This window comes from Natator depressus, chromosome 3, assembly GCF_965152275.1.
Source record: "Natator depressus isolate rNatDep1 chromosome 3, rNatDep2.hap1, whole genome shotgun sequence".
NCBI classification, from domain to species: domain Eukaryota; kingdom Metazoa; phylum Chordata; order Testudines; family Cheloniidae; genus Natator; species Natator depressus.
In genome coordinates, this window is record NC_134236.1 from 127,447,017 (window position 1) to 127,473,968 (window position 26,952).

The window sequence follows — 26,952 nt, forward strand, 5'->3', positions numbered from 1 at the left end:
TAACATTTTTCTCTGGCCTCTTTCAGTTATAGTAAATATAGGTGTTACTTATAACAGAGGTAAAACAAATTCAAACAAATGTAATTTCTTTTTTAAGTTAATTGTACATTTGTTTTTATTTTTTCTGCATGATACAAATTTATGCTATGCTAAATTTTGAAACATTTTTTAAAATAATAGGCAGTGTGACCTACCTTTCTTCAATAGCATCTTAAGAATTAATGATCCTCAGTTGTAGATGTTGAGACAGCATCAAATAGAGATCCTGGAGTTAAAAACAGTTTTGGAAACTACACTACCAGAAATAAATACTGATATACATTTTTAATTACTTCTGGGCAGCAAAACCACTAAGGCTAATTTACAGTACTCTGGAAAAGGGGCCTTGAAGTGGTTGTAATGGTAAACAGTGGGACTGAAACAGAAATCCATTAATTAGTTCCTTTCCTCTCTTTTTGTTTCTCTTCCTTGCCTGATCCAACTCAATTGTGGAGGTTCTTTGTACATCTGATTCAGATTTCCTTTGTGACATTGTCTCCACGATGTCATATGAGTCATGTGGCTAGCCACATGACCATGGAATCATAGGCACTGACTCCATGTGTGCTCTGGGGGTGGAGCACTCATGGAAAAAAAATAGTGGGTGCTCAGCACCCACCAGCCACAGCTGTTGGGCAGTGCCACCAAAACAGCTGATAGGTGGCGCTGCCAAACAGCTGTTTAGTGGCTTGGGGAGGCGTTTGGGGGAGGGTGGAGATCAGCGAGTGGCGGGCAAGCGGGGGCCTCGGGGAGCAGGTGGAGATGGGGCAAGAAGAAGTGGAGCAAAGGCAGGGCTTTGGGGGAAAGGGGTGGAGTGAGGGTTGAGTCTTGGGAGAGGTGCAGAGCAGGGGTGAGAAGAGGCAGAGCAAAGGTGGGGCCTTGGGGGAAGGGTCAGGGCCTTGGGGCGGAGCAGTGGTGGAGCACCCTAAGGAAAAGTAAAAGTCAGCATCTGTGCATGGAACCTTTTTTTTTTGAATAGTGACAACCCTTAGGAAATGCATGCTTATCCCTTGAGCATGGCATTCCACAGACCAAGGCTCCAGGTACCCTGCCCCTTAAACTGCCCTAGCAGCTCAAAGTGCCCTTAAGGCTGCTCTGAAGAGGCTGCTGAGGATTCCCCAAGTGTGTGGGAGTTCTTGGGCCCCCCCCCCACACTCTCAGTGCAGGGGGTATGGAAGGTCCAGATGGTGACAAGAGAGAGTGCCTGAGGGGACAGAGCTTGAATGTGATTACTTCTGCTGATCCAAATGGCCCGTAAGGGATTGTTCTAGCCACTATAAGGTAAAGTAACCATAACTTTCACCTAGGAACACCACATGATCAGGGGAAGACCTAGAGATAGCTTAGAGTTACTGTTGTCCCTCCCCACCCTTCCAGCCGCAGAGAGCCTGAGCTTGTCTCAGTTCAGGATTGTGCCTTAGGTCCCTACCTACTTATCTACCTATGTGCAGTACTTCCAATTAACCCCAATGCAGGTTACATATGTATATTGAGAGGAGCATCCACCTTTTAGTATGCTCCTGTCTAAAGTCTCTCTCCTGAAACCCAGGAGCTTCATATTCATTTAGGAAATGTTCTGTTATTGAAAACTTAAAGGTCTGTCTTTTTTTCAGAATGCACCATTTAAACAGAAGCAGACTATCAGAAAAGGAAAGGCTGCCTGTATCAGTCATGTTTCTGAACAGCCTTCCTATTATAAATGTGAAACAGTCAGAATTATTTTGATCCTTGAAGTTATCTGCCCCTTCTGGCTGCTTCTAGTCTGAGCTCCAAAATATCCACTTACAAAAAATGGAGTTTGTGGTGGGGTTTAAACATATTTTTTAAATTACATTGTATTATTTTTCAGTTTAAGCATACAGGAAGAAAAGATTGTTCCTTTACAAAACAGAAAAAAAAACCAGACTTCAAAGTTTAGAGTGCTCAATACAAGCTCAGCAGGGGATTAAAATAACATCACCTTCTCTCACAAGATTTAAGAGTAAATTGTGCTCATTTTTTAAAGAAAAAGGAAATTTCTCTTACTTTGATTTCCTTGATTGTGTTCCCCTCCGGTCCTAACTCAGAGTGAGCATTTGAGGGTTTTTGGATGCTGAGTGCTATTAAGCTTAATAATTGGTATTTTAGTTTAATAGTAAAGTCTTTTTAAGAACAATATAACTATGTGAGTAAATGGTTTCAGAGTAGCAGCCTTGTTAGTCTGTATTCACAAAAAGAAAAGGAGGATTTGTGGCACCTTAGAGACTAACCAATTTATTTGAGCATGAGCTTTCGTGAGCTACAGCTCACTTCATCGGATGCATTCAGTGGAAAATACAGTGGGGAGATTTTATATACACAGAGAACATGAAACAATGGGTGTTACCATACACACTGTAACCACAGTGATCAGGTAAGGTGAGCTATTACCAGCGGGACAGTGGGGGGGAAAAACCCTTTTGTAGTGATAATCAAGGTGGGCCATTTCCAGCAGTTGACAAGAATGTGTGAGGAGTGGGGGGCGGGGGGGGAGTGAAATAAACATGGGGAAATAGTTTTACCTTGTGTAATGACCCATCCACTCCCAGTCTCTATTCAAGCCTAAGTTAATTGTATCCAGTTTGCAAATTAATTCCAATTCAGTAGTCTCTCGTTGGAGTCTGTTTTTGAAGTTTTTTTGTTGAAGAATTGCAAGTTTTAGGTCTGTAATCGAGTGACCAGAGAGATTGAAGTGTTCTCCGACTGGTTTTTGAATGTTATAATTCTTGACATCTGATTTGTGTCCATTTATTCTTTTACGTAAAGACTGTCCAGTTTGACCAATGTACATGGCAGCAGGGCATTGCTGGCACATGATGGCATATATCACACTGGTAGACAGGTGAACGAGCCTCCGATAGCGTGGCTGATGTGATTAGGCCCTATGATGGTGTCCCCTGAATAGATATGTGGGCACAGTTGGCAACGGGCTTTGTTGCAAGGATAGGTTCCTGGGTTAGTGGTTCTGTTGTATGGTGTGTGGTTGCTGGTGAGTATTTGCTTCAGGTTGGGGGGCTGTCTGTAAGCAAGGACTGGCCTGTCTCCCAAGATCTGTGAGAGGGCTGGGTCGTCCTTCAGGATAGGTTGTAGATCCTTGATGATGTGTTGGAGAGGTTTTAGTTGTGGGCTGAAGGTGATGGCTAGTGGCGTTCTGTTATTTTCTTTGTTGGGCCTGTCCTGTAGTAGGTGACTTCTGGGTACTCTTCTGGCTCTGTCAATCTGTTTCTTCACTTCAGCAGGTGGGTATTGTAGTTGTAAGAATGCTTGATAGAGATCTTGTAGGTGTTTGTCTCTTTCTGAGGGGTTGGAGCAAATGCGGTTGTATTGTAGAGCTTGGCTGTAGACAATGGATCGTGTGGTGTGGTCTGGATGAAAGCTGGAGGCATGTAGGTAGGCATAGCGGTCAGTAGGTTTCCTATATAGGGTGGTGTTTATGTGACCATCGCTTATTAGTACCATAGTGTCCAGGAAGTGGATCTCTTGTGTGGACTGGTCCAGGCTGAGGTTGATGGTGGGATGGAAATTGTTGAAATCATGGTGGAATTCCTCAAGGGCTTCTTTTCCATGAGTCCAGATGATGAAGATGTCATCAGTGTACCACAAGTAGAGTAGGGGCATTAGGGGACGAGAGCTGAGGAAGCATTGTTCTAAGTCAGCCATAAAAATGTTGGCATACTGTGGGGCAACGCGGGTACCCATAGTAGTGCCGCTGATTTGAAGGTATACATTGTCCCCAAATGTGAAATAGTTATAGGTGAGGACAAAGTCACAAAGTTCAGCCACCAGGTTTGCCGTGACATTATCGGGGATACTGTTCCTGACGGCTTGTAGTCCATCTTTGTGTGGAATGTTGGTGTGGAGGGCTTCTACATCCATAATGGCCAGGATGGTGTTTTCAGGAAGATCACCGATGGATTGTAGTTTCCTCAGGAAGTCAGTGGTGTCTCGGAGATAGCTGGGAGTGCTGGTAGCGTAGGGCCTGAGGAGGGAGTCTACGTAGCCAGACAATCCTGCTGTCAGGGTGCCAATGCCTGAGATGATGGGGCGTCCAGGATTTCCAGGTTTATGGATCTTGGGTAGCAGATAAAATACTCCAGGTCGGGGTTCCAGGGGTGTGTCTGTGCGGATTTGTGAGTAAATGTGGGCGAAAAACTTCAAGCACAGAAATAAGGATTTAGCAACATTTTTAGCAGATTAGTAATTTGGGGATAAAAATGGTATCATAGTTCATTTATAGCCACTCTGGTATAACCAAAAAATAAGCAAAGTAAACTAGATAAAACTCAGTCTGTGTTAATTCTGTCAGTTGCTTCTAGTTCTTCTGTTGAGACACCAACAATTTGTTCTAGATCTAGCCTATCTGGATTTAATACCACCGTGACTAGTCGCAAAAACCTCAGTGAAGCTCTTTTTGGCTTTAGCAGAGAGGGCATATAACTGAATTATACCCCAAATCAAGATCCTTTATACTCAAAGTTATGCAAGTCTACTTGTCTTCAAACTCTTATATTTAATCCCATTATCTGTACAAGTATTAGAATTATTCTGGCATTAGCCAATGATACTGAAATTCTTAAGGGTAAATGGCTAGTGACTAAGAGGGAAGCTGAGGTAGCAGGAATATGTGGAATTAGCAACTTTTATATATCCATACTTCAAAAAACCAAACCAACCAAACAAACAAAACCTTTCAGACTTCCATCCTCTGTTTCCTGAGGAAACCCAGTTAACTACAAACTAAAGACTCTAATTTTGTTTCCAAGCATGTCCATTTTATTTTTAAGACTCTGTGTTCAGTCACCAGGCCTGTAGAACCTATGTCTTGATTGGACAGTGCAGGGTGGAATTTTCAAAAACATATTGGCCTGTCTCGAATTAGTGGGAGATTTGCCATTGACTTCAGAGACAGAGTTAGGCCAACGATGAATGTTTTTTGAAATCCCATCCTCAAGATTTGCAGCCTGAGTTTCCAGTCCTTCCACTTTTGTTATGTTCTCTACCTTGTTTTCCATTGTAGTCTGAGTCCTTTAGCCCATCAAGTCTAAAGTCCAGATTTCTAGATATTATTGTTTTCTGATCTTGCAGACTTGCTCCCCATCTGGGGCTGATCCTCAGCAGGGTAAATTGTCATAGTTCCATTGACTCAGATCTATGACTGTTTACTGCTGCTGAGGATCTGCTCCCTACCCATGTCAGCTGCACTATTATCAGTGTTCACCCTCCCAACCCCACTCTAAAAAACTTTGTTAGGTACAGCAAGGTCACTTGTAAGCTGAGAACATAGCTCTCTACAGTGTCTGTCAGTATCAGTATGTCAAGTTTTGTGATCTGAAAAGATAAACAAATTTTAAAAAATAACAGCTGAGTCAGTGGAGCTCACCAAAGCACATCTTTTCTGTTGCCTGCACATGCCTGAAACAGCATGTTTAATACAGGACAAAGATGTCAGGTTAACAGAGCTATGTTTTTTAATCCTCTTCACGATTCAGTTATCACCTAGTTGGAATACAAGCTTCCTCACACTCTGCCTATCAGACCTAGGCCTTGTCTTCACTGTTTTTATCTCTATGCAACTAATGAGCTATCCCCAGGCATAGTGGAGACAAGGCACTTTAGTTTTACTATGAGATAAACTGGGCAAGGTCAGCACAATACCCAGCCTGTGGTTGATGTTACCTAGTTTACCTCCCGGTAAAACCAAGTACCTTGTCTCCACTGTGTTTTCACCTCTGGATAGCTCATGAACGTTAGTTACTCTGAGGAAAAACACACCTTTATTAGCAGTGAGACAAGGCCCTAGCTTTTATTACTAACAAAACTAAAACTAACAAAGCATGTTAACTGCCATTTTGCACTCACTTTGTGAGGATATAAATGACTACCCATGGTGCAAGGCAGCAGGTAGTAAGCTCCTTATCTTTTATCTGTGGGCTGAAGTGAAGCATTAGGAGTTGGGACCCCTGGCTTTCCATTCCTGGCTCTTCCACTGACTTGCTCTGTTGACATGGTAATACTAAGCTACTACCTAGTTATTAAGTGAGCTGTAGCTCACGAAAGCTTATGCTCAAATAAATTTGTTAGTCTCTAAGGTGCCACAAGTCCTCCTTTTCTTTTTACCTAGTTATTACTTAGTCCCGCCTTGGGTGCAGGGGACCGGACTAGATGACCAATTGAGGTCCCTTCCAGTGCTATGATTCTATGGCCTACTCACTTAGGGCAGGTCTACACATAAATGTGTGTTGAAATACAAAAGGTGGGAATTAAAATCAGTTTTGTTATTTCAGTCCAAATCTGTATGTGGGCACTCTTGTTTTGAAGAAAAAAAAAAAGTGGCATTAGGCAAGGCATGTAACAAACTGACTATTTAAACTAAATCAATTTTAGCCACTTTTATTCTGAAATAAGGGTCCACAAACAGAATTGCATTTAGTATTAATTTACACCTTTTGGTATTTTGTTGCAAATTTGTATGTATACCATTAATTAATTATGTTACTTTTATGGCTTAGTTTTCCCATCTGTTTAAAAAAAAAAAATCCACCTCAGGGATGTTGTGAGGGTTACTTAATTTAGGTTAGCAAAAAGTTTTGAGATCTACAAAAAGGCCACATGGAAATATGTATTATTATTATTATATTTTAAAGTAAGCAGTCATATTTTTCCAAATACTTTTTAACCATTTAAATACCAAATGCATTTGTTAAAAAACTGGCATAAGAAAATAAGGCCCTTTTGATTTTCAGATACAACGTGTGTATTATGGCTTATGGGCAAACAGGGAGTGGGAAGACATACACAATGTTGGGACCACAGTCTGAGGATGATGTCACTCTTTCAACAGAAGATGAACCAGAGCTAGGAATTATTCCTAGAGCCACAGAAGAAGTGTTCAGGTATTGCTGACCATGGGAATGAGAATAAAGTTTGAGTGCCAGTTTTTACATTACAGTTGTATGCAAAGGTGAAAAAATGTTTGCAGTATTGTTGTAGCTGTGTTTGTCCCAGGATATTAGAGAGACAAGGTGGGTGAGATAATATCTTTTATTGGGCCAACTTCGGTTGGTAAAAAAGACAAGCTTTTGATCTTACACAGGGCTGTTCTTCAGCACATGATATTCTTGCTATTCAGATTTAACTTTTCAAGATGATAGTTAATTATAGTGGCTTTGGTAGCAAATCCATAGTTAAGTTTGAGTCTAAATTTTAATTCTACACTCTTAAACCTCCGCTAACATTTTACGAGGATAAGTTATTGGTTTGCATATTGGAGTCATTAAAATAAGGGAGGAGAGTGAGGTTTTTTTCTGGAACTTGAAAAACATTTGGTCATGGATATATATTTTTCTACTTAGGCCTTATCTATATGGGATAACTTACTTAGTATAACCTAAGGGGTGAATTAAACCCAATATAGTTATACTGATATAATTCCCTGTGTGGACACTCATATTCTCATACATGAGTGTCTTTTTCTTGGCTTAGCTTATGTTGCTTGGGAAGGGGTTTAAACTAAACTGCATCAAAAAAAGGCCACTTTCATATTAGGGTGTTTAACTGGGAAAATTGTCCTGTGTAGGCAAGGGCTTAATTTATAAATTCTCTGGATTTATTTTAGCCCCAATGTCTTGTGCATTTTTCCCCATCCTCTCAACAATAGTGGGCTTTCACAACCCTATACTTCACACACACATGCTGCTCTTTAGGTCTTAGGAATTGGAGTTTTAAATCCTTTGGCATATCCCAGGAGTTATTGGGGTCACAATAGTAACAAGACATTCGAATCAGGCCCACAGTCCAGGAACAGATAGTATATGCAGCCAAAATAAGGTAATTTTCTCTCTGTGACATATTTACTCTATAATTTAAGTGTATGCATTCTTGTTGTTCAACCTTTACATTAACGTGGAAGGCAACATACTCTCATGGTTTTGGATGTTTGATAAGTACTTTCATCAGACTATAATTAGTTCTGAGATGCAACTGTTTCTTAAGGATAGTTTACTTAGGATTTGATTTCAGCCAGTTTAGCTGTGTTTCATTTTCTTTTCTGTAATTCTTTTCAGGCTTATTTCAGAAAAGCCACCAGGAAGTCATTGGGTTGAGGTTTCTGTTGTAGAAGTGTATAATAATGAAATTTTTGATCTTCTGGCCAAAGACAGCTGTGGAAGAGTATTCGGTGTTAAACGTGACGTTGTCACAACCAAGGAAGGCAAGAGCGATGTGCCATTACTTACCTATGAGTGAGTACACAGCACAATAAGTAAACCATTATTGCAAGATCATGATACCGTGTTGTTACGATATGTGTCAGCTACAAGGCATGGAGACATAATCGTGGGCACTGATGAGTATTTCAAAGCATACATTCCTTCCCCTAGTACATAAAAAAGCACTGGATGATTCCATTTACTGTTAATATTTCACTACGAATTCAGTTAATTAGATCACACTTGGCGTCCAGTGTCAATTTGAATATTCTGCAGTAATAATAATAAAACAGTTAAATATTGTTTTATATTTATATACCACCTTTCCTCCCAAGATGTGTTATAACAATTGTATGTACCCTACGTACAGCAGGCTTGAAATGCAGTCAGCTGTAAGGCAGGAATGGCAGTCAAGTGGCAAAGCAGTTCTTAGCACATTACGAAAAATGGGAACACCGTGAAAAAGTCCGATAGAACTTTATAGAAAATGATAACCTTTTTGTAGATTTTTTAGACCATTGTTTAGAATTTTATGAAATAGGATAATTGAAAAAACTTATAGAAAGAATAGCACTCTGTATTAAATTCTGTGGGATTTTCGAGTAACTTCTATAGAACCCTGTTGGTTTAATTCCTGTTAAAGTCTGTGAGGCTTTTCCATAAGGGCAAGGAAGGGAATTACGTTCAAATACACCAGAGCAAACCCTACTCTTAAGAAAAATGTCATAAGAGTCATGCAGCTCTTCAGAAGTTAATATTGCGGCTCCTTGTACAGGCACCGACTCCGGGGCTGGAGCTACAGGTGCCAACTTTCCAATGTGCCAGGGGGTGCTCACTGTTCAACCCCTGGCTCTGCACCCCTTCCCGCACCCTCCCCTGAGTCTGCCATGCCCTCCCACCCACACGCTCCTCCCCCTCCTACCCAGAGCCTCCTGTATTCTACAAAACAGCTGATTGGGAGGAAGGGGAAGTGCTGATCGGTGGGACTGCTGGTAGGTGGGAGGTGCTGGGAGCTGGGGGGGAGCTGCTGACGTATTACTGTGGCTCTTTGGCAATGTACATTGGTAAATTCCGGCTCCTTCTCAGGTTCAGGTTGGCACCCCTGTCATAAGTCCTTAATATCCACACAGAAGAGAGAGGATTTCATTTCATATGTGGTCACCCAAAATACCTACCCATAGTACATATTTTAGCACTCTGCTTATCTCATTAGAAAGATTAAGCAGTGTTGACGCTGCTGGAATTTAAACCTGTGGTCCCAGAGAGGCTATATCATTCAAACCAAGGGTGTAGATTGCTAAGCCATCCTTTCTAGTTTCTGTTCTTTATATTTTTAGATAAACCTTTTTCTATAGCATATATGTATAGTGGGTTTTATTCTCCTTTACAGCTGTTCTGACTGTGCAGGAGGGCTTTAAAGTGGGCATAATCTGCAGCTACACTACCAGAGTGGTGTAAATGAGAATCAGGCCCACTATATATACATGTCCAGTACACACAGCCAATGTATAATATTTCCTTCTTTTTTTTCATAAGGCTCCTATCTACACAATGTAGGTGATAAAAATCATGTCCTAACAAGTGAAGACCACTATCCTGTCTTAAATAAAACTTATTGCACAGACTGCTGGAACAGCACAATTAAAAATAGGGGAGAGTTAGAGGGAACAGGCTGCAATGGTGGCACCTGCAAGATGACGATAGCAGGTAGAAGGAAGGTGTTGGCCATTTCATTCCTACCCCAACAAAATGTTAGAAGCAGGGGTTCTCAAACTTAATTGCACCACAACCCCCTTCTGACAACAAAAATTACTACACAACCTCAGGAGTGGGGCCTGAGCCTGCCCAAGCTCTGCCGCCCTAGGCGTGGGGGGCCAAAACCAAAGGGATTCAGCCCTAGGCGAGAAGCCTGTAACCTGAGCCCCGTCACCGAGAGCTGAAGCCCTCGGGCTTTGGCTGCAGCCCCAGGCAGTGAGGCTCGGGCTTCAGCTTCGGCCTCGGGTCCTAGCAAGTCTAATGCCAGCCCTGGCATTAAACACCATTAAAATGGGGTCATGACCCACAGTTTGAGAACCGCTGTGTTAGAGGATTCCCAAAGGACCTAGTGTGACACACTGAGGAAAAAGTTCTTTGGGCAAATCATTCTGTAGTTGTCTTTTTGAGGACAAGAACAATAAGAGGTTTGTGAGAGCAAACACTAATTTTCTTCTCTGAAAACTGTCCCGCATACTGAACAATTCAGGACAAAACTATAAAATGTTCTGTTGCTGGTGGAAACATGATTTTTTTTCACACATCTGTAATCATAATGCCTGTCAAAGGCTGTTCTATGCTACTTCAGTGGGAATCGGAAGTCAGAGCAAGAAGTATCTTTTTCCTTCATGGATTAAAACAAACTGCACTCTCAGTGGAAATAATTGACAGCAGTATTTTTATCTTGTGGGTTTTAGTAACATAAGCAACCACTTGATATTTGTTTATGTGGTTTTATATTATTGCCAGAAAACCTTGATAAAATACAGCCCGTATTCTGGAGAGAGGGTTGAAAAGACATCATTCTTTCTCTGAGGTTATTTGTATCTACTGACATGTTTTCTGTCCATTGAACTGTTCATACAAAATTGGAACCCACATAGAAACTGTAAAATTGCTTTTTCCAGAATCTAGGATTTATAATTTTCCTCTCCATGGAATTACAGTCACTATAGTAATCTAGGAATTATTATTTTTCTTTTTACTTATTTACAGCTAAACACAAAACTTTTAGGGTTCATCCTAGTAAAATTCAATTTCAGATCACTGAATACAAAAGTCTTTGGGTTAAATTTGATTTCCACCCATATTAATGCACCCTCAGCCGCACTCTGTGCTCCCGCAAAGAGAAGCAGGGAGTGGATTAAGGCTAATTGGGGCTCAGATTCATCTATGCTTTTAGGAGCACTCTGGAAACACTCTTGCTCCCAGTCCAGTACTGTATGGGCTCTTTCTTCCTCACTTCTGAGTTCTTAGACTTCCTCCTCCTGAGTGAGGCAGCCCACACAGCTCATCCCAGCACATTGGACTATCAGTTGCGCCCTCTGCCATTGCCCATCTATCTGCCTCTAATTCACTGCACTGTCCAGGCACCTTCTGACTGTGGGTCCCAATGACTCAAAAATCTTGCTTTAATTTATGCTCGAAAAATAGCCATTATGCATACTTGATCTAGGGAGTTCTGTCTGGCTAGTTGTTGACCAATCTCTTTTCCCCGGCTTTTGGGGAGGGGAAGGTGCACTGCAGGCTGGGATTTGTGCCATGAGGGTTGGAAACTGTGGCTGGAATGGGTTTCCTTTGTTCTTGGGGTGACTGCTATATTTATTTCTTTAATTTCCAATACATGGCAAAGGTGCTTAGAGGTTTGAATAAGCACCTTTGGAAAATGTTTATCTAAATCAATCAATAAGTATTCAGTATTTATATCTTGATTACAATAAAAGCATCAAAAAAGTCAAATTCATAAGCAGACTATATTAATAATTATGCAAAAAAAAGGTTAACAATGAAAAACAAACCCAAACAACTCAAGGAAACCGTTGAGGAAGGCCACCCCTGCTGTCAGGAATCTAAGTAAACACATGGCATTTTGAATAAAAACACATCCTCATTTGTGATAACATTTCATCTAAAATGTACTGGCCCACTGGGTCTCATTGGCTTCTCCATACATTAAATAGAATACAGTGGAAGTTTTCCTGTTAACATGTACATCCAACTGAATCAGGCAAACCTCATGTTCTTCCTTCTTGAATGCGTAAATTGGTATTAGACAATATCCAGGGCGTAATTTTCAGCCTAACTACCACATGGCTTCTCTACGTAGCAGCTGGTCCCTGAAAACCTGTCCATGTGCAAGTGTCATATCTACAATATGATATAGTTCATTTACTTAAACTCCTCTTAGAGAAAATCTTTTTCTATTCCTTCTTTTCAGGTTCCACATGTCAATCAAGTTGGCAAACCTACCACCAGTTAAAAAATTGCCCACATGGAAACTCATTTGTGTCCCCCACTCTGGTGAATTCTCCTCCTGAGTTTCTCAAATCCATGTCTCCATTCTTCATGTCAATCTTAGTGATCCCTAGACTTTTTACTTCTGTTAAGAGGATACCTGAGCTAGGAGACATGTTCAGTGAACAACAGTACTGAACTTTTCCCAAGAATTAGCTGCAATTCCCTGCTCTGACCCAGACTTCCTGTGTGACTGGGCAAGTCACTTCGCCTCTCTGTGTCTCCATTCCCTATCTGTAAAATGGGGATGATAATATTTCCCTATCTCTCAGGGGTGTTGTAAGCACACATGCATTAAATATTGTGAGGTGCTCAGGTGCTATATTGGTGGGGGCTGTATACTTTAGATATAAGGTGTCCAGGCTAGTTAAGAGCATAAGAATGGCCATACTGGGTCAGATCAATGGTCCATCTAGCCCTCTGTCCTGCCTTCCAACCGTGGCTGGTGCCAGACACTACAGAAAGAATGAACAGAACAGGGCAGATTTTGAGTGAACAGCTCCTGGAAGTAAGAGGCTTAGGGACACATAGTGCATGGGGTTATATCCCTGACCATCTTGACTAATAGCCATTGATGGACCGATCCTCCATGAACTTATTTAATTCTTTTTTTGAACCCAGTTTTATACTTTTGGCCTTCACAATGTCCCCTGGCAATGAGTTCCACGGGTTAACTGTGCATTGTGCCAGCATATTCAGTATGAGGCACAGCTTCATCTTGGGCTAAAATGGAACATTCTTTAGTTGAAAGATTCTGCAGGGCAGCAACTTGTGGAGTTAAGAGGTAGCAAAGGAAACAAAGGGAGCATTTTGGAGACAGGATTGGGAACTGGGAGGGGCATAAGAGGAAATTATCAGATTCATGTTCAAGTTGCCACATTTTTAATGTCACCTTTACTATCAACTACCACTATTTTGTTTTGCCAGGACTGTTGAAAATGCTCTAGAATTCTTACAGCTAGTTGATAAAGGTCTGCAGCTAAGGGTCAAACATCCAACACTGGTGCATGCTCATTCCTCTCGCTCTCATCTGGTAGTGACATTGACCATAACCACGAAGGCTGTCTCTGCAGACAGCTTTGGTAAGTAGGATAGTGCTAAAATATATCTAGAGCCATTTGTGTCAGAAATGCAGTATCTGGGTTGAGGGATTTTCTTATTGCTCTTTTCTCTCTTCTGACTGTCTCTTGCTACAATCTTTAAACCCCCTGTTTTTTTCTATTTAACCTTTTTGACTGCTTTGAGTGAACACCTCTTAATGTTGCTGTGTTTGAGATGTTTTCTTAACACTTCTAACATTGTGTGATGATTTTTACACACTGCTGTCATACTTACGGGCATGCAGTGTGAAACAGTCAATGGTGTATTATTAGTACAATTGTCTCTTACTAGCTAACAGGCACAGAATCAAATAGTGTAGCTGGATAATTTTACAAGGAATTATTATTTAGTTATAAAATCAGGATTAAAACAAAGTGTATGCTTCAGGGCATGTGATGATCACTACTGGGACAGAAAGGATTTTCTCTTTACATGCTACATTACACAACTAGCTAGGTGTGTTAAGGAGGTTTTCAGTTGGTCCCTGCCAGAGCAAACAAACCAATGATCTTATCAAGTATGGCAAAACCTATATTCTTATATTGTAGTTGTCCCTTCTTGCTTTTCAGTGTCACATATAGGTTTGCCAGTCTGTTGCATTAGGAGCAGTTTTGGAACTTGTGGGGTTAACTTTGTTTCCTTTTCTTCCTTTTGCTCATGTTGTAATTAGACTCTCCATTTGTAGCATGTGGTCTGTCTCCTTCATACCCTGCAACAACAATATGGTTTTAGGAAGTGGAAAATATTTAAAACTTTTTTCTCCAGATCTCTATCGGAAATTAAACAGAGGATATTAGCAAAACAGAACAAACGGTGCCCTCGTTTACCTGCAGCCCCTGCCAAAAGACACAGCTACTTAGGATGCTGCAGCTCTACCAGTCCAGATGTTAGATCTATCCAGCTCCAGATCTTTGTCAATCAGGCAGACATTACAAAATGCAGCCATTTTAACTCACCAGCCATCTTGTTTAGTCCAGGCTTCTTTCAGTCATTCATTAGCTGATATGCTATGCCAATTACTGCACTACCCTTCTTTAAGCCTCACAGCAAGGCCAAATAGGAATTTCTGCCATATGTTGGATGGATGGAAGACTCTCAAGTTTCAGGATCACAGAATAAGAGTTACGATAGCTGAATGAGCATTACGGTAGGTAAAGAAGCACTACAAAATGGAACCTCAAAGTGGAATTGTGACAGTGTTGTCTGCCTCTGTAATAAGAGACACACCTTGCTTAAGACCTAGGTGTGACAAATTGCCAAATGGTAGGCACTGAAGAAATAAGTAGTAGATAAAATCAGAAAGCTTAGGAGTGGTAGTTAAGCTTTGGAAGTGGGAGTTAAAGCCAGAGCTTTAGGATTTTGTGTCAATAACTTCTGGTGTGTGTGTGTGGAGAGGGTTGTTTTGGTTCCTTGCCCTATAGTAAGGAGGAGAGAGAAATTTTACTTTCATGCTTTCTCATCTGAAGCATTCTTTTCTATGTAAGCCAACACAGCTGCTCTGTCTGACATATGCTGTCATGGGTAGGTTGCTACTCCACTCCAGACTAGTAGGAGAGGAAAGAATAAAGCAAGACACTGGAGAAGAAAGTCAAAGCTAAACTGCCCAGTGAAAAGACTTTTGTACAGATTCCTACTGCCTGTGGGAGAGATGCTCACTTAGCCAAGATGTCAGAAGTGAAGCTAGCACTGAAGGACCTGTACCAAAGAATCTGTCTGTCCCCCAAACACAGATCAGGTCCCAGAATGCTACAGCTAAGGAGCAGGATGACTTGCAAGGTCTGGGTTCCTCCACTGTGGCTGCAGAACCAAGGCCAGGACTACTAACCTCTTTGGGGCAGGGAGTATCTTTTTTTCTGTGTTTATATAGCATCTGACACAATAGGACTCTTTTGACTAGGGCTGCTAGGCACTATGATAATACAAATAAAAATAATTAATAGGTGACCTACCTGAACAAGTAGGGGTACTGTTAAAGTAGCTTGTGGCTCATTAGGCAGAGATGGAGAAAAGAAGATACTGGGTTAACCCATCACTGTTGCATTTTTTTGCTTCCCATTTTGTGATGTTAAAAATAAACTTTCCTCATTTGTTTGTTTCCATCATCCAGCTCCTCTATGGACAGATGAACAGCCTAGTCAAAAGCTAAGTAAAGAGCTTTTCTGCACCTTTCCTCAACAAATGAAAGATGATAAACTCATCTTTCCTTCCAGAGCCTCTTCTCCAGCACAGTTTGAATCTGTTGAGAAACTGAAGCACATCAAAACTAAACTACAGCTGGTGGATTTGGCGGGCAGTGAATGTGTTGGTACGCAGACCTTTTTATGACAAGGCTATTTTGAATTGAGAGCATAGAGCCTTCCATCCCATGGAGATAATAATTTCATTTAACTTATTAACTGAGTATTTGTGTTTCTTCATAAGAGATGATTTAGACACATGCATCCAAACTTAAATGAAGTTATTGGGCCTAATTCACCACTGTGTTACTGTCACTGGGGCTTCATTAAGATCAGGTGGCATCAAGCTGAAGCAACTCAGTGGACAGTCAGGCCCATGGTGACATGCAGGGTGTGCATGCACTATTTAGACTGTTTTTAAAAGCTGTGTTTTTTACAGTCCAAAAATATGTATAAAAATTAGCATGTTCTTATTTTTTTTATAGAAATGATCAAAGTGCATAAATTATTTAAATATACTAAATATTTGTCATGAGCATACCGCTGTGTGTGGGTTTTTCTTTCTGCTTGTGGAAAAAATCTGGAAGGAAGTTGGTGTATTGAAAAGATAATATTGTTTTCATTGTTTCTTCAAAGCACTTTCCTCCTCCTCCATGCACATAATAATTTAAAAAACTTGATTATTTCCTAAAGGACAAGCTTTCTTACCAAGAAAAGCCACACCACTAAATGTACCATTCCAGAAATAATGTTTTGAAAACTGAATCAGTGTTATGAAAGAATTCTTTAGGTTACTGCCAAGAGTTCTTTCTGCTGGTGACTGTTAACGTTCATTCTATAAAAAACATAATGGAATATATATATTTTTTTAATTTGCTGGGGGTGTTAGAAACCTTTTGGTGAACATGTAATTGATAATACTATATGTGTCTGTTCCCTCAGTTTGACAAGGGCAAGCATTTGCTGCTCTGTGTAGTCAACACACCAGATCCTCAACAGGTGTAAAATGATGTACTTCAGCACCGAAGTTAATGGAGCAATGCTGATTTGCACCAGCTGGGGATCTGGCCCAAAGTATGCAGTGGGCTAGATTCTATTCTTAACTATGCTGGTGAAAATCTGAAGACAGCAAAATTACTCTGGATTTACATAGGTATAATTCAGAGCAGATTTTAGCACATTATCTTTTGAAAGTTGAGGTTTGGGACAAGTTTAAGTGAGAAATAGTTTTTAAAGTGTTTATTGTACATGAGTCTGATGCAGACATGCACCTTTTCCCCTTAGCTTGATAAGTCTCCTAAGGGACATCTAGAGTGATTGTAGTTTGTTTTCACATTGTTGTCTATGAGCCAGATTGTTAGTTCTTAGCAAACTCTTGTCAAATTTCCTTATAAATCTGTCTGGAGTGGCCTTTGCTATAAAAACATAGGTAAACGTTTTGAGTCAGATCTTGGGCTTGGCCTACGCACAAAGGCATAAGGGGAATAAGATCCTCTTCTCCCCCATCCCCAATGTCACTACATGACTTCCCCATATCTCAGCTGCAGGCATGGAAAAGGTTGGGGAGGGTACTAATCTGCTATTGGTAAGTGCTGGTAGCAGATTATTACCCACGGAGCAAGGGAAGAGTAGGGAAGGAATTCTCCCTCCTAGGACTTGTTTACACACGACATTAACAGGTTAAACTAAGCTGTGATGTTACATTGATTTAGTTAAACTGGTGCAACTTTGTGTGTAGACCAGGCTTTAGAGGCAACCTTTCCTGGGTTACTATTGAGGCAGTGCAACTATGCGCCAACTCTTACATTGGGCTAGAGATAAAAGGACACCCTAGCCCCTTATGCAAAACTACTAGCTAAGATCATACTGTAAATACTTGTAGAAGCACATTAATAGCTACCTTCATGTCCAGTATACAGTCTTTTTGCTTGTTGCTATACCATCTTGAGCTGTGATCCTATCAGTTTAATGCCAGTTCAGTTCTCCCATGAGAAATGTTCATTGGACAGCTACCTACTGCAGGAAATGATAAGAGATAGCACTTTTCCTTCTGAATCACTGTGAACCAATACCCAATGACTTAAGGGATACTGTCCTGCTGAATTGTCTTCCAGTCTTCTCTCTGAATTAGCACTTGATTCAGTGCCCTAGTACTGACAAATGTGGATACAGAGGATATTGTACAACTCGAGAAGTATAGATGAGAAATAAAAGCAAGGTCTCAGACCACCTGTGATCATCTAAGATTCTGTAGTACTTTTCATAAGAATAGAGTATTGCTATGTGTTATTGAACAATGCGGTGCTACTGTGCATTATTAAACAGCTGCTGGATTTCACCTCAGAGGTGGCTGCCTTTCAGTGGAGGGTGATGTGAGTCCTGTGTGTGGTTTGTTTATCTATTTAAATTAATAAAATATTTTTGAATTTTTCAAGGCAAAATGTGCTTTATAAGGCAGTATTCTCCCTAACAAATCCTGTATGGCTAAAACTGTGTAACTTCTTCATATATTAATGTATTTTTCCCCATTTATATTGATTTGACTTAATAATAATTCTGTCAATGGTATTAGCAGTACTTTTTCTTCCTGTATTTGGGATATGTGGTATTCATAACAGGAAGAGTGGCTTTCACTTGTATTTTCACATTTTATGTGAGCGAGTGAAGTCAGGAAAAAATATACAGTATAATGTATTCTGACTTTTTAATATATATATAGTGTGACAAAGTTCCTCCTCTACCTTGGTGGGTCTTGCGCTTATTGACGGATTTGCTCGCCTTGGACCTTCACAGCAGCCCTCAGTTTGGCCATTTTCATGAACCCACAGTCCAGGTCAACTCCTCCTGTGTCTGACCAGGAGTTGGGAGGTTTGGGGGGAACCCGGGCCCGCCCTCTGCTCCAGGTTCCAGCTCAGGGTCCTGTGGTATGCAGCTGTTTAGAGTGCCTCCTGGAATAGCTGTGCAACAGCTACAACTCCCTGGGCTACTTCCCCATGCCCTCCTCCCAACACTTTCTTTGTCCTCACCATAGAACCTCCCTCCTGGTGTCTGATGATGCTTGTACTCCTCACTCCTCCAACAGTATGCGTTCTCACTCTCAGTTCCTAGTGCCTCTTGTTCCCAGCTCCTCTCACACATCACAAGCTGAAGTGAGCTCCTTTTTAAACCCAGGTGCCCTGATTAGCCTGCCTTAATTGATTCTAGCAGCTTCTTGATTGGCTGTAGGTGTTCTAATCACCCTGTCAGTCTTAATTGTCTCCAGAAGGTTCCTGATTGTTCTGGAACCTTCCCTGTTACCTTACCCAGGGAAAGGGGACCTACCTAACCTGGGGCTAATATATCTGCCTTCTATCACTCTCCTGTAGCCATCTGGCCTGACCCTGTCACAATATATATATGTGAACATGGATATTGGATATTTTTTGCAAAAGACAGTTTAGTTAAATACATCAAAGATTATGAGGTGCTCAGATACGACAGCAGTGGGGGCCATGTAAGTACCTAAGAGAGATAGTAAAACATGTTTATCACTTGCCTTTAAATGTGTTATTAAAACAAAAAAGTTACACTTCAGGTCAAAGTAATATACAAGGCATAGAGCTTTTGTACATCGAGCTTAGCAGATGCCTGAAGATGACAAGGAACCTTTGCTTATTCTGACTGTTGTTTCCTTGTATTGCATTAGGTATGTCTGGAGTGACAGGAGTAGCCCTGAGAGAGACCTCGTTCATTAACCGTAGCTTATCTGCTCTGTCAGATGTACTTGGAGCAATAGCGGAGCAGCGCTCTCACATTCCGTATAGAAACAGCAAACTTACCCACCTACTCCAGGACTCCATAGGTGATTATTTCTTTTGCCTTTTATGTAACAATATTGAGTTACATTTCTTCTTCCAAACTTTTTTTCACATTTTGTTAGGAAAGTAATTAATTTTTGTTGTTTTGTGTGTGTGTGTGTTGATCTTTTCCCATTGATGTTGTATAGAACAAAGGTTGTAAGGGTATGGTGTGGAGCAATGTTGTGTGGGAGGCTATAGCACAAGGAATCAGAACTCTGGGGTTCTGTTCTGGAGTCCCATCTCACTGATTTGCTTAAGGCATTTAACTTTCCTGAGTCTTGGTTTTCTCATTGGTAAATTGGTAACTGATAACGGTGACCTACCTCCATAAGATGTCGTGAAGTTTAATTCATTAATTTAAGGTTTAATATCAAGTGAGTTGTAAAAGTTAAGTTTAACTCTTCCAGGGTTTAGTTGATACAATGTGTGTCAGAAATTTGCAGATTTCATGGCTGTTCTTGTTGCCCAGAATGCACAATACCAAAACAATAAATGGAGACACTTCAGCATCCACTTAAGCGTTGCAGCTTCTTTTGGTATTCGGATGGGCTGCTCTACTCTAACATTTCATCCATGTGTACGGTAGTGATAGAAAAAATCAGTGTAAGCCACTGGTGAGTGTGTGTTACAGGTCCCGTTCTGTGTCCTATCCATGGAGCATATGATTCTCTTACGGCCCCTAGATAGTGAGATTCAGCTCAAGCTGTTCCAATTTATGCTTTTAGCTCTTGAGCTGCCCGATTGAATCTCAGGTGTGGTGACTAGAATAACAAGCACAGATTTTCCAAGAGGATTTTTTGCCACAGAATTCTAAATTCACCTCTTCCTGCACTACAACCTTGGGAAAATATTGAAGGCAAAATATTGAAGCTTAGCAATATATCTGCAGTAACTTTTTTTTTTTTTTTTTTTTTTTTGAGAGGGATAAAATTTGCCTGTTTTCAAATTCTGGAAAGTGAGACAGTGAGTGGTGAAGGGATTTGCATGGGCCGGTGAGTCAGGAGATCTGGGTTAAAATGCAAGGTGTAGTACTGACATGTTGTAGGACTTTGGACATGTTACCTAAACTCTGAGCTACAGTTTCCATCCTGTGACACAACCAGTCATGTCAGTCATTCCCATGCATGATTTTGGGAATGTCCTTAAACTTCCACCGTGAGCTCTTGACAGTTAAAGCTTCCTTTTTTGCAGTACTTGGATACAAGTGATCTCTTCAGCTTTTAGATATGCTGATGTTACAACTGCAACAGAGCACTGATACCCAAAATGTATTCGTCGACTTGTTAGTGAAAGGGGCAGGAAGTTCTGTATTACAAATGGTGAAAAATAACAGCAAATGATCAGCTAGCTAAATGAGACAATCCCATATGGCTTTACTATAGTGCCCATATGCTTTCAACAGCGCTGTTTGTATAGTGCTCTGATTCATAGAATTGATAGCAGCCTACTCTGGCTTCTGTGCAGTTCAGCAGGTCAGTATTTAAAAACTTATTGAAAATAAGTGTGTTTGTGTGTGTGTGTTTTTACTGTTTTTAGGGGGCAGCGCTAAATTGCTGGTCATGCTGTGCGTCTCCCCCTGCCAGAAGTACTTAGCGGAATCACTGCAATCCTTGGGATTCGGAACTCGTGCTCGGCAAGTTCAGAGAGGACAAGTCAAGAAAAGAAATCTGCCAGTGTCAAGCAAATCAAAATAAAAGCTAAGGCTCCTGTGGATTAAAGTATTATTAATGAGTTCCTCAGATGAAATGTATCTTGTTGTCATAAAGCCATGCTTTAAGATGTAAACTGCCAGTTAAAATAAACACTCCTCAATATGGTATTAGCAAAGCCATAAACTTGCTGATAATGTTCTTGTTCCAAAGACGATAACAGGTATTGAAAACAGCTACCAAGCATGATGGATGGCATGGCATAGAAATATATTATGCTTTTTAGGGGAGCAACAACAAGACAGAGTTTTAGAGCAAATGTTTAGCATTGGGAAATAAGTAAATGAAATCAACAGTGCACGGATCCTGGACAGTTCGCACTGGAAGGGCTGAATCTCTGTTCTATTAGTTCAGTAAAAAACACAAGTCTTTAATTACTCTGTTTCATTTCAATATCTCAAATTTGGTGGGAATATTTGGTTTGATGTTTGGGTTAAAATTAGGCACCTATCTTGCTGACTTGGTCTCCTCTCCCTAGCATTGGGTTATTCCTAACCCATTCCTATTCCCTCAAGAAAAAAACAGGACCCACACAACCTAACTTAAAGTACCATGCTTTAACTACTAGGCCAGGCTTCTTCTAGCTGCTTTTGCCATCTTTCCTGTGCTGAATGTGTAGGGTGGTGGGTTGAGGTTTGTGAATGAAATGCCATTGAGGGAGGAGTCTTAAGCAATTTCAAATAACATTACAGATCAAAACGGATCGTGAGGTATGTAGTTGGGTTTTATTAATGTGTGTTATGTGCTGTTTGAATGCTCAGCAGAGGCCAGTGATTCACTATGACTTTTTGTCTCTAGGGATTGTACTACCTCTAGCCTGGGATAGAGGTCATTGGTGGGTCTCTGTGAGGAGGCTTAAATTGCATTTGCCTATCTGAAAGACTTTAGTTTATAGTGCTCTGAGTCTCTTAACTTTCACAAGCATAAATATTTATCGAGAGATTATATAGCATACTACTATTGGAATTTCACTCTTGAATGTATACCTGCTGCTCCATTACACGTGGTGCTCTGGTATTATCTCTGACCCTCAGTACATTAGCATTGTAATTGTGTGATGTGAGAAAACTCATTTTCCTAATAATGCGGCCAGATTAAAATTCCTGGATTGACTTTACCTGATTTTAGCCATAACACAGGAAAAAGCTAGTCATCTTCGGGGTGGGAATTTATTTTCATGTGGACAGGATAGAGGACATAATGAAGTCCAAGGGTTGCTAAAATAATCAGAGGAGAAAGGGTTGGACTGAGTAATGTTAGCATATAAAATGAAATGCACAGTATAAAATTATGTGGGAGTTAGGCACCACGGTGCTTTTGAAATTCCACTAGGCATCTATCTGCATCTTTAGATACCTAAATACCTTTGAACATCTGGCCTTAAGGTACTTTTACCTTCAAACAAAAAGAAAAGGAGTACTTGTGGCACCTTAGAGACTAACCAATTTATTTGAGCATAAGCTTTCGTGAGTTACAGCTCACTTCATCGGATGCATTCACTGTAGCTCACGAAAGCTTATGCTCAAATAAATTGGTTAGTCTCTAAGGTGCCACAAGTACTCCCTTTCTTTTTGTGAATACAGACTAACACGGCTGCTACTCTGAAACCTTACCTTCAAACTTGATTTTTTCATAAACTATTATTTCCTTGCTGAGGCTTTTCTTCAAAGCTAGGTATTTATTTACAAAATCTACATGATACAAAAACTAGCAATAATGTATTGTTAAGGTTGAGAAATCAAGTCTTCAAGTGTCAGCAAATACCAAAAGTTTAAGTTTCTACATTAACATTAACTCTGCCAGATTGCACATATGTAGCATTTTCTATTCCTGTTTTCCTTGTTACCTTAGTGCATTACTCTGTTTGATCTATATCATAACATGTACAGGATATGCAGTGCAGCAAAGTTAACATTACTCTAGAAACCTTTGGTTTTGGAATTTCCTGCTTATAAGGGTTTGATTCCTCAATCTTAGTGTTGTATTTGATGTCCCTTTATTTTTACAGAGGGATGTGAGTGGGGGAGACAGACTGCTTCTAAATTGTAGCATGAACTGAAATGGCTTTAATACTGCAATGTAAGTTAGACTCTGTAACACTGTACGATTCCCTCACATCCTCTTAAGGAAACAGGGAGATCTAAATTGATGTAACGTGCATGCCGAGGACCAGGAAAACGTGTAAGTTAAAAGAGGTGCCCTTACTACGTTTAATAGTTAAGTTCTCTCTCTCTCCTGGTAGCTGCTTTTCTTTTTATTCCTCTTTTCTAGCCATAAGGCCTTGTCTACTCTAAAATCACCACTGTGCTAGAGCCCCCAGTTACCACAGAGATGATAGATGGCTGCATGGTTAATGTACTGGGTGTGAGGCTCAGTGGAGTAATAACATGGCTGTGTCCTAACTACTCTAAAATCACCACTGTGCTAGAGCCCCCAGTTACCACAGAGATGATAGATGGCTGCATGGTTAATGTACTGGGTGTGAGGCTCAGTGGAGTAATAACATGGCTGTGTCCTAACTATGGTGTAACATGGTTTAGTTGTGCCTGTGTAGACCAGATCAGTTTGTGTTCAAACTGTGTTATGGGACCCATGGAAAACCCCTCATAGGAGTGTGGAGAGAATAAGTTTATTAGTGTTTCTTGGATGTTCAGATAATACAGGTTTCAGAGTAGCAGCCATGTATTCGCAGCCTGTATTCGCAAAAAGAAAAGGAGTACTTGTGGCACCTAAGAGACTAACAAATTTGTTAGTCTCTAAGGTGCCACAAGTACTCCTTTTCTTTTTCCAGATAATACAGTAATGGAGCCACAGAAGTATCTAGATGGAACTATGCTCTGTCAGGGTAGCACTAATAATAACCTAAGGGCTAATGTGTCATAGAGAAAGTCATGTTTTATTATGAAAATCCAAGCAAATTAAGGGTAACAATTATAAAATCATAACCAGTGTACAGTCTTGATAAGAGACTCCTAAAATAAGGTAAAACCCTTAATAAAGCCAAAATATGTATACAGCTTAGAGTTCAGCGGTTCCTTTTGTGCACGCTCTAGCATTGCTGCTTCACTCGCTCTGTGATTAAAGTGCTCCTTGTTCTATAGTTCATGCCATGAAGACCACAGCTCTAGAGGCAGTCATTTTATTGCCATTAAAATGCGCGGCACCATAGGCATCAGGAAATGCAGTCCATAACAAGGAGTATACATTACATCTTTCCCAGCAATGCAATTTATTTTGCTATATGAATGTGGACAAGTCACTAAGGGCCAGATTTATCAAGGTATTTAGGTGCAGAAAGATGCAGAAAGACAGTGGGAGTTAGACACCTAAATCTCAAGTTGTTGTAGCACTAGGCACCTATCTACTTCTTTAGGTGCTTACATGCCTTTGTAAATCTGGCCCAACACCCAGATCCTCAAAGGTATTTAGATGCTTTACTCCCCGGATCTGGACCTAAATTCCAGAATTCAATTAATCAATGTGTATTAGACATCTAACCTGATTTGGTGCTTTTGAAATCTCACTAGGTGCCTGCTTGCATCTTAGGCTTCCTAAATACCTTTGGAAATTGACTCTAAATCACTTTTGAAAATGGGATTTAGGTCAGGTATGTGCTTCTGAAAATATTACCCCTAAGTAAGTGGTTTGATTTTTTTGCAGAGGTTCTGAGCTCCTGCAGCTCCTGGGGACTTAAATGGAACTGTAATTGTTTACACTTATGCAAATCAGCTTGGAATTTTAAAAAAAGGAACAATTAACTATCATGCCTCTTTGGCCAACTCTTAAACTAAACCTCAGCCTTTGTTGAAATTTGGTTTTATGTGTATATATGTATATATTTACTTATTTTATTGTCCACACATAGCTTCATGCCTTGGCTGCAGCTACATCACAAAGAAAGGCTGTTCTTCATCTTAGCCAGGGCTTGGAAACCCATAATTAGTCCTGGAATGCTCACAATAATGTTTAATTTGTTTGAAAATATTCATCAATGAAGCTATTTTACTGAAGTGCTTTTCCAAACCGCTACAGATTGTGAGGAGTGGGCTGGTTACTGGAAAAGGCTTTTTGTTCCCCCAGTGGGCAACAGTTGGAAGATAACAAGTTTGCAACTCTTTTCAGCCAACGGAAAAGAATGCAGCTTTTGTTCATGGAGGGATAGACTGGGCCTGGCCCAAGCCACTTGGAATGCTGAAAGCATCCCCTATGGCTTCGTTTTTCCCAGTTGAGTATAAGTAATAACAGTCCCAGGCAGTCAAAAATACAGGCCATTTACTAGACAAATGAGACCAGTGGGTGAGCTCAATGCAGGAAGAGGATAGTCAAGGATAGATGGGGAGGGAGAAGAGGCATGAGGAAAGAAGCATATCCAATGCAGTCTGTGCATGTAGCATAGCCTCTGACCTGTGCCCCGGCTCTGCATGTAGCCCATTTTGTATTTTGCCTCATGGGTGTGTGTGTGTGTATACACACAGATTTTTTTCAAAGCCACATCCTTGTGGTCTAGCAGGGTCTTTTTGATAAGATTATGGCCATTCTATCTCTCAAAGTAGTGCACAGTGGGGAATTCACCACCAAGAAAAAATTAGCCTTTACACTAGAAGTGGAAAGTGGTCATTGTGATAAATGAAGGGGGGAGGGAAGATAGCTCCCTTTTATGGACACCCACCCAACCACTTAGCTATAAAATTGGAAGAGACCTCAGGAGGTCATCTAGTCCAACACCCTGCTCAAAGCAGGACCAACACCAACTAAATCATCCCAGCCAAGGCTTTGTCATACCTAGAAACTACTCATTTGAAACCCCCAGATAAGTAAGTAGATCAGGAAATCTTTAGGAAGGTGCGATTAGGTTTATTTATTTTTATTTCTTTATGGCTTGTGGACTCCTCTGTGCTAACTCCAAATGCTTTTCTTTTGCTTGTAATGTTTAAGCTGGACCTCAAGAAGGTTATTCTTTATGCTGAATTTTTGTAAATGGGATTTTTTAATCTAGCAATAGCCTGAGTTTTCAATGTATTTTCTTTCTTTTTGTTTTTAATAAAATTTACCTTTTTTAAGAACAGGATTGGATTTTGAGTCCTAAGAGGTGTGTGCATATGTTGTTTAATAAGCTGGTGGCAACAGCTGATTTTCTTTGTTTTCTTTCTCAGCTCTTCCCGGGGTGGAGGGGGGGTGTATATGAAAGGGCTTGAAGGTACTCTATGGGAAAGATTTCCCAAGTGCACCTTCCTGGGCTCTCAAAGGGGTTTTTGCACTTGGGTGGTGGCAGCATCTACCCATACAAGGTCAGAGAAAAGCTGTAACCGTGGGAGTTTAATACAAGCCTGGAGTGGCCAGTATTAATTTTTAGAATCCTTGCAAGCCCCTATCTTCTGTACTCACAGTGCCAGAGTGGGGAATCGGCCTTGACGGTCATTCTCTGCAAAGTATTAAGGATAAGTCAGTAGGTCTCATAGGGAATGGGAGAGAAGGTGAGAGAGAGAGTCCAAAACACCTGAAAATAAAAATAAGAAAAAATTACTTCAGTAATGATTACATTTAAACTGCTAGGGAAGGATGTTTAGACTATAACCAAGTCACTAATATTTTAAATTCCTGATATCAGTATTTCCCAGACTTTTGAAATCTGAGCCCCTTTTCTGGAAATGCAACCAATCATGCTCCCCCTGCCATCCGAGTTACTCAGGGTCCATTGTGCACATTTCATGATATGACACTTTCTTTCCCTTCTTACATGCTTTGATCAACAATGAAATAGTTAAAGTTGTCATTTAAAGTAACATCGTTGGCATCTGAATTAGCACTCTCTTGA

The 26,952-nt window shown here is 40.6% G+C and overlaps 1 protein-coding gene across 1 annotated transcript in view; it reads left to right on the top strand.

Annotated features, from left to right (window-relative positions):
- KIF25 (kinesin family member 25) overlaps positions 1-22,541 on the top strand; it is a 71,490-nt gene extending 48,949 nt beyond the window's left edge. Inside the window, exons 10-15 of the mRNA XM_074947016.1 lie at positions 6,801-6,950; positions 8,121-8,297; positions 13,239-13,393; positions 15,520-15,717; positions 19,275-19,430; positions 20,965-22,541. Coding sequence (XP_074803117.1) covers positions 6,801-6,950; positions 8,121-8,297; positions 13,239-13,393; positions 15,520-15,717; positions 19,275-19,430; positions 20,965-21,122 — 994 coding nt within the window. The 3' untranslated portion in view covers positions 21,123-22,541. The remainder of the gene's footprint in view (positions 1-6,800; positions 6,951-8,120; positions 8,298-13,238; positions 13,394-15,519; positions 15,718-19,274; positions 19,431-20,964) is intronic.
- Positions 22,542-26,952: the final 4,411 nt, after the last annotated feature.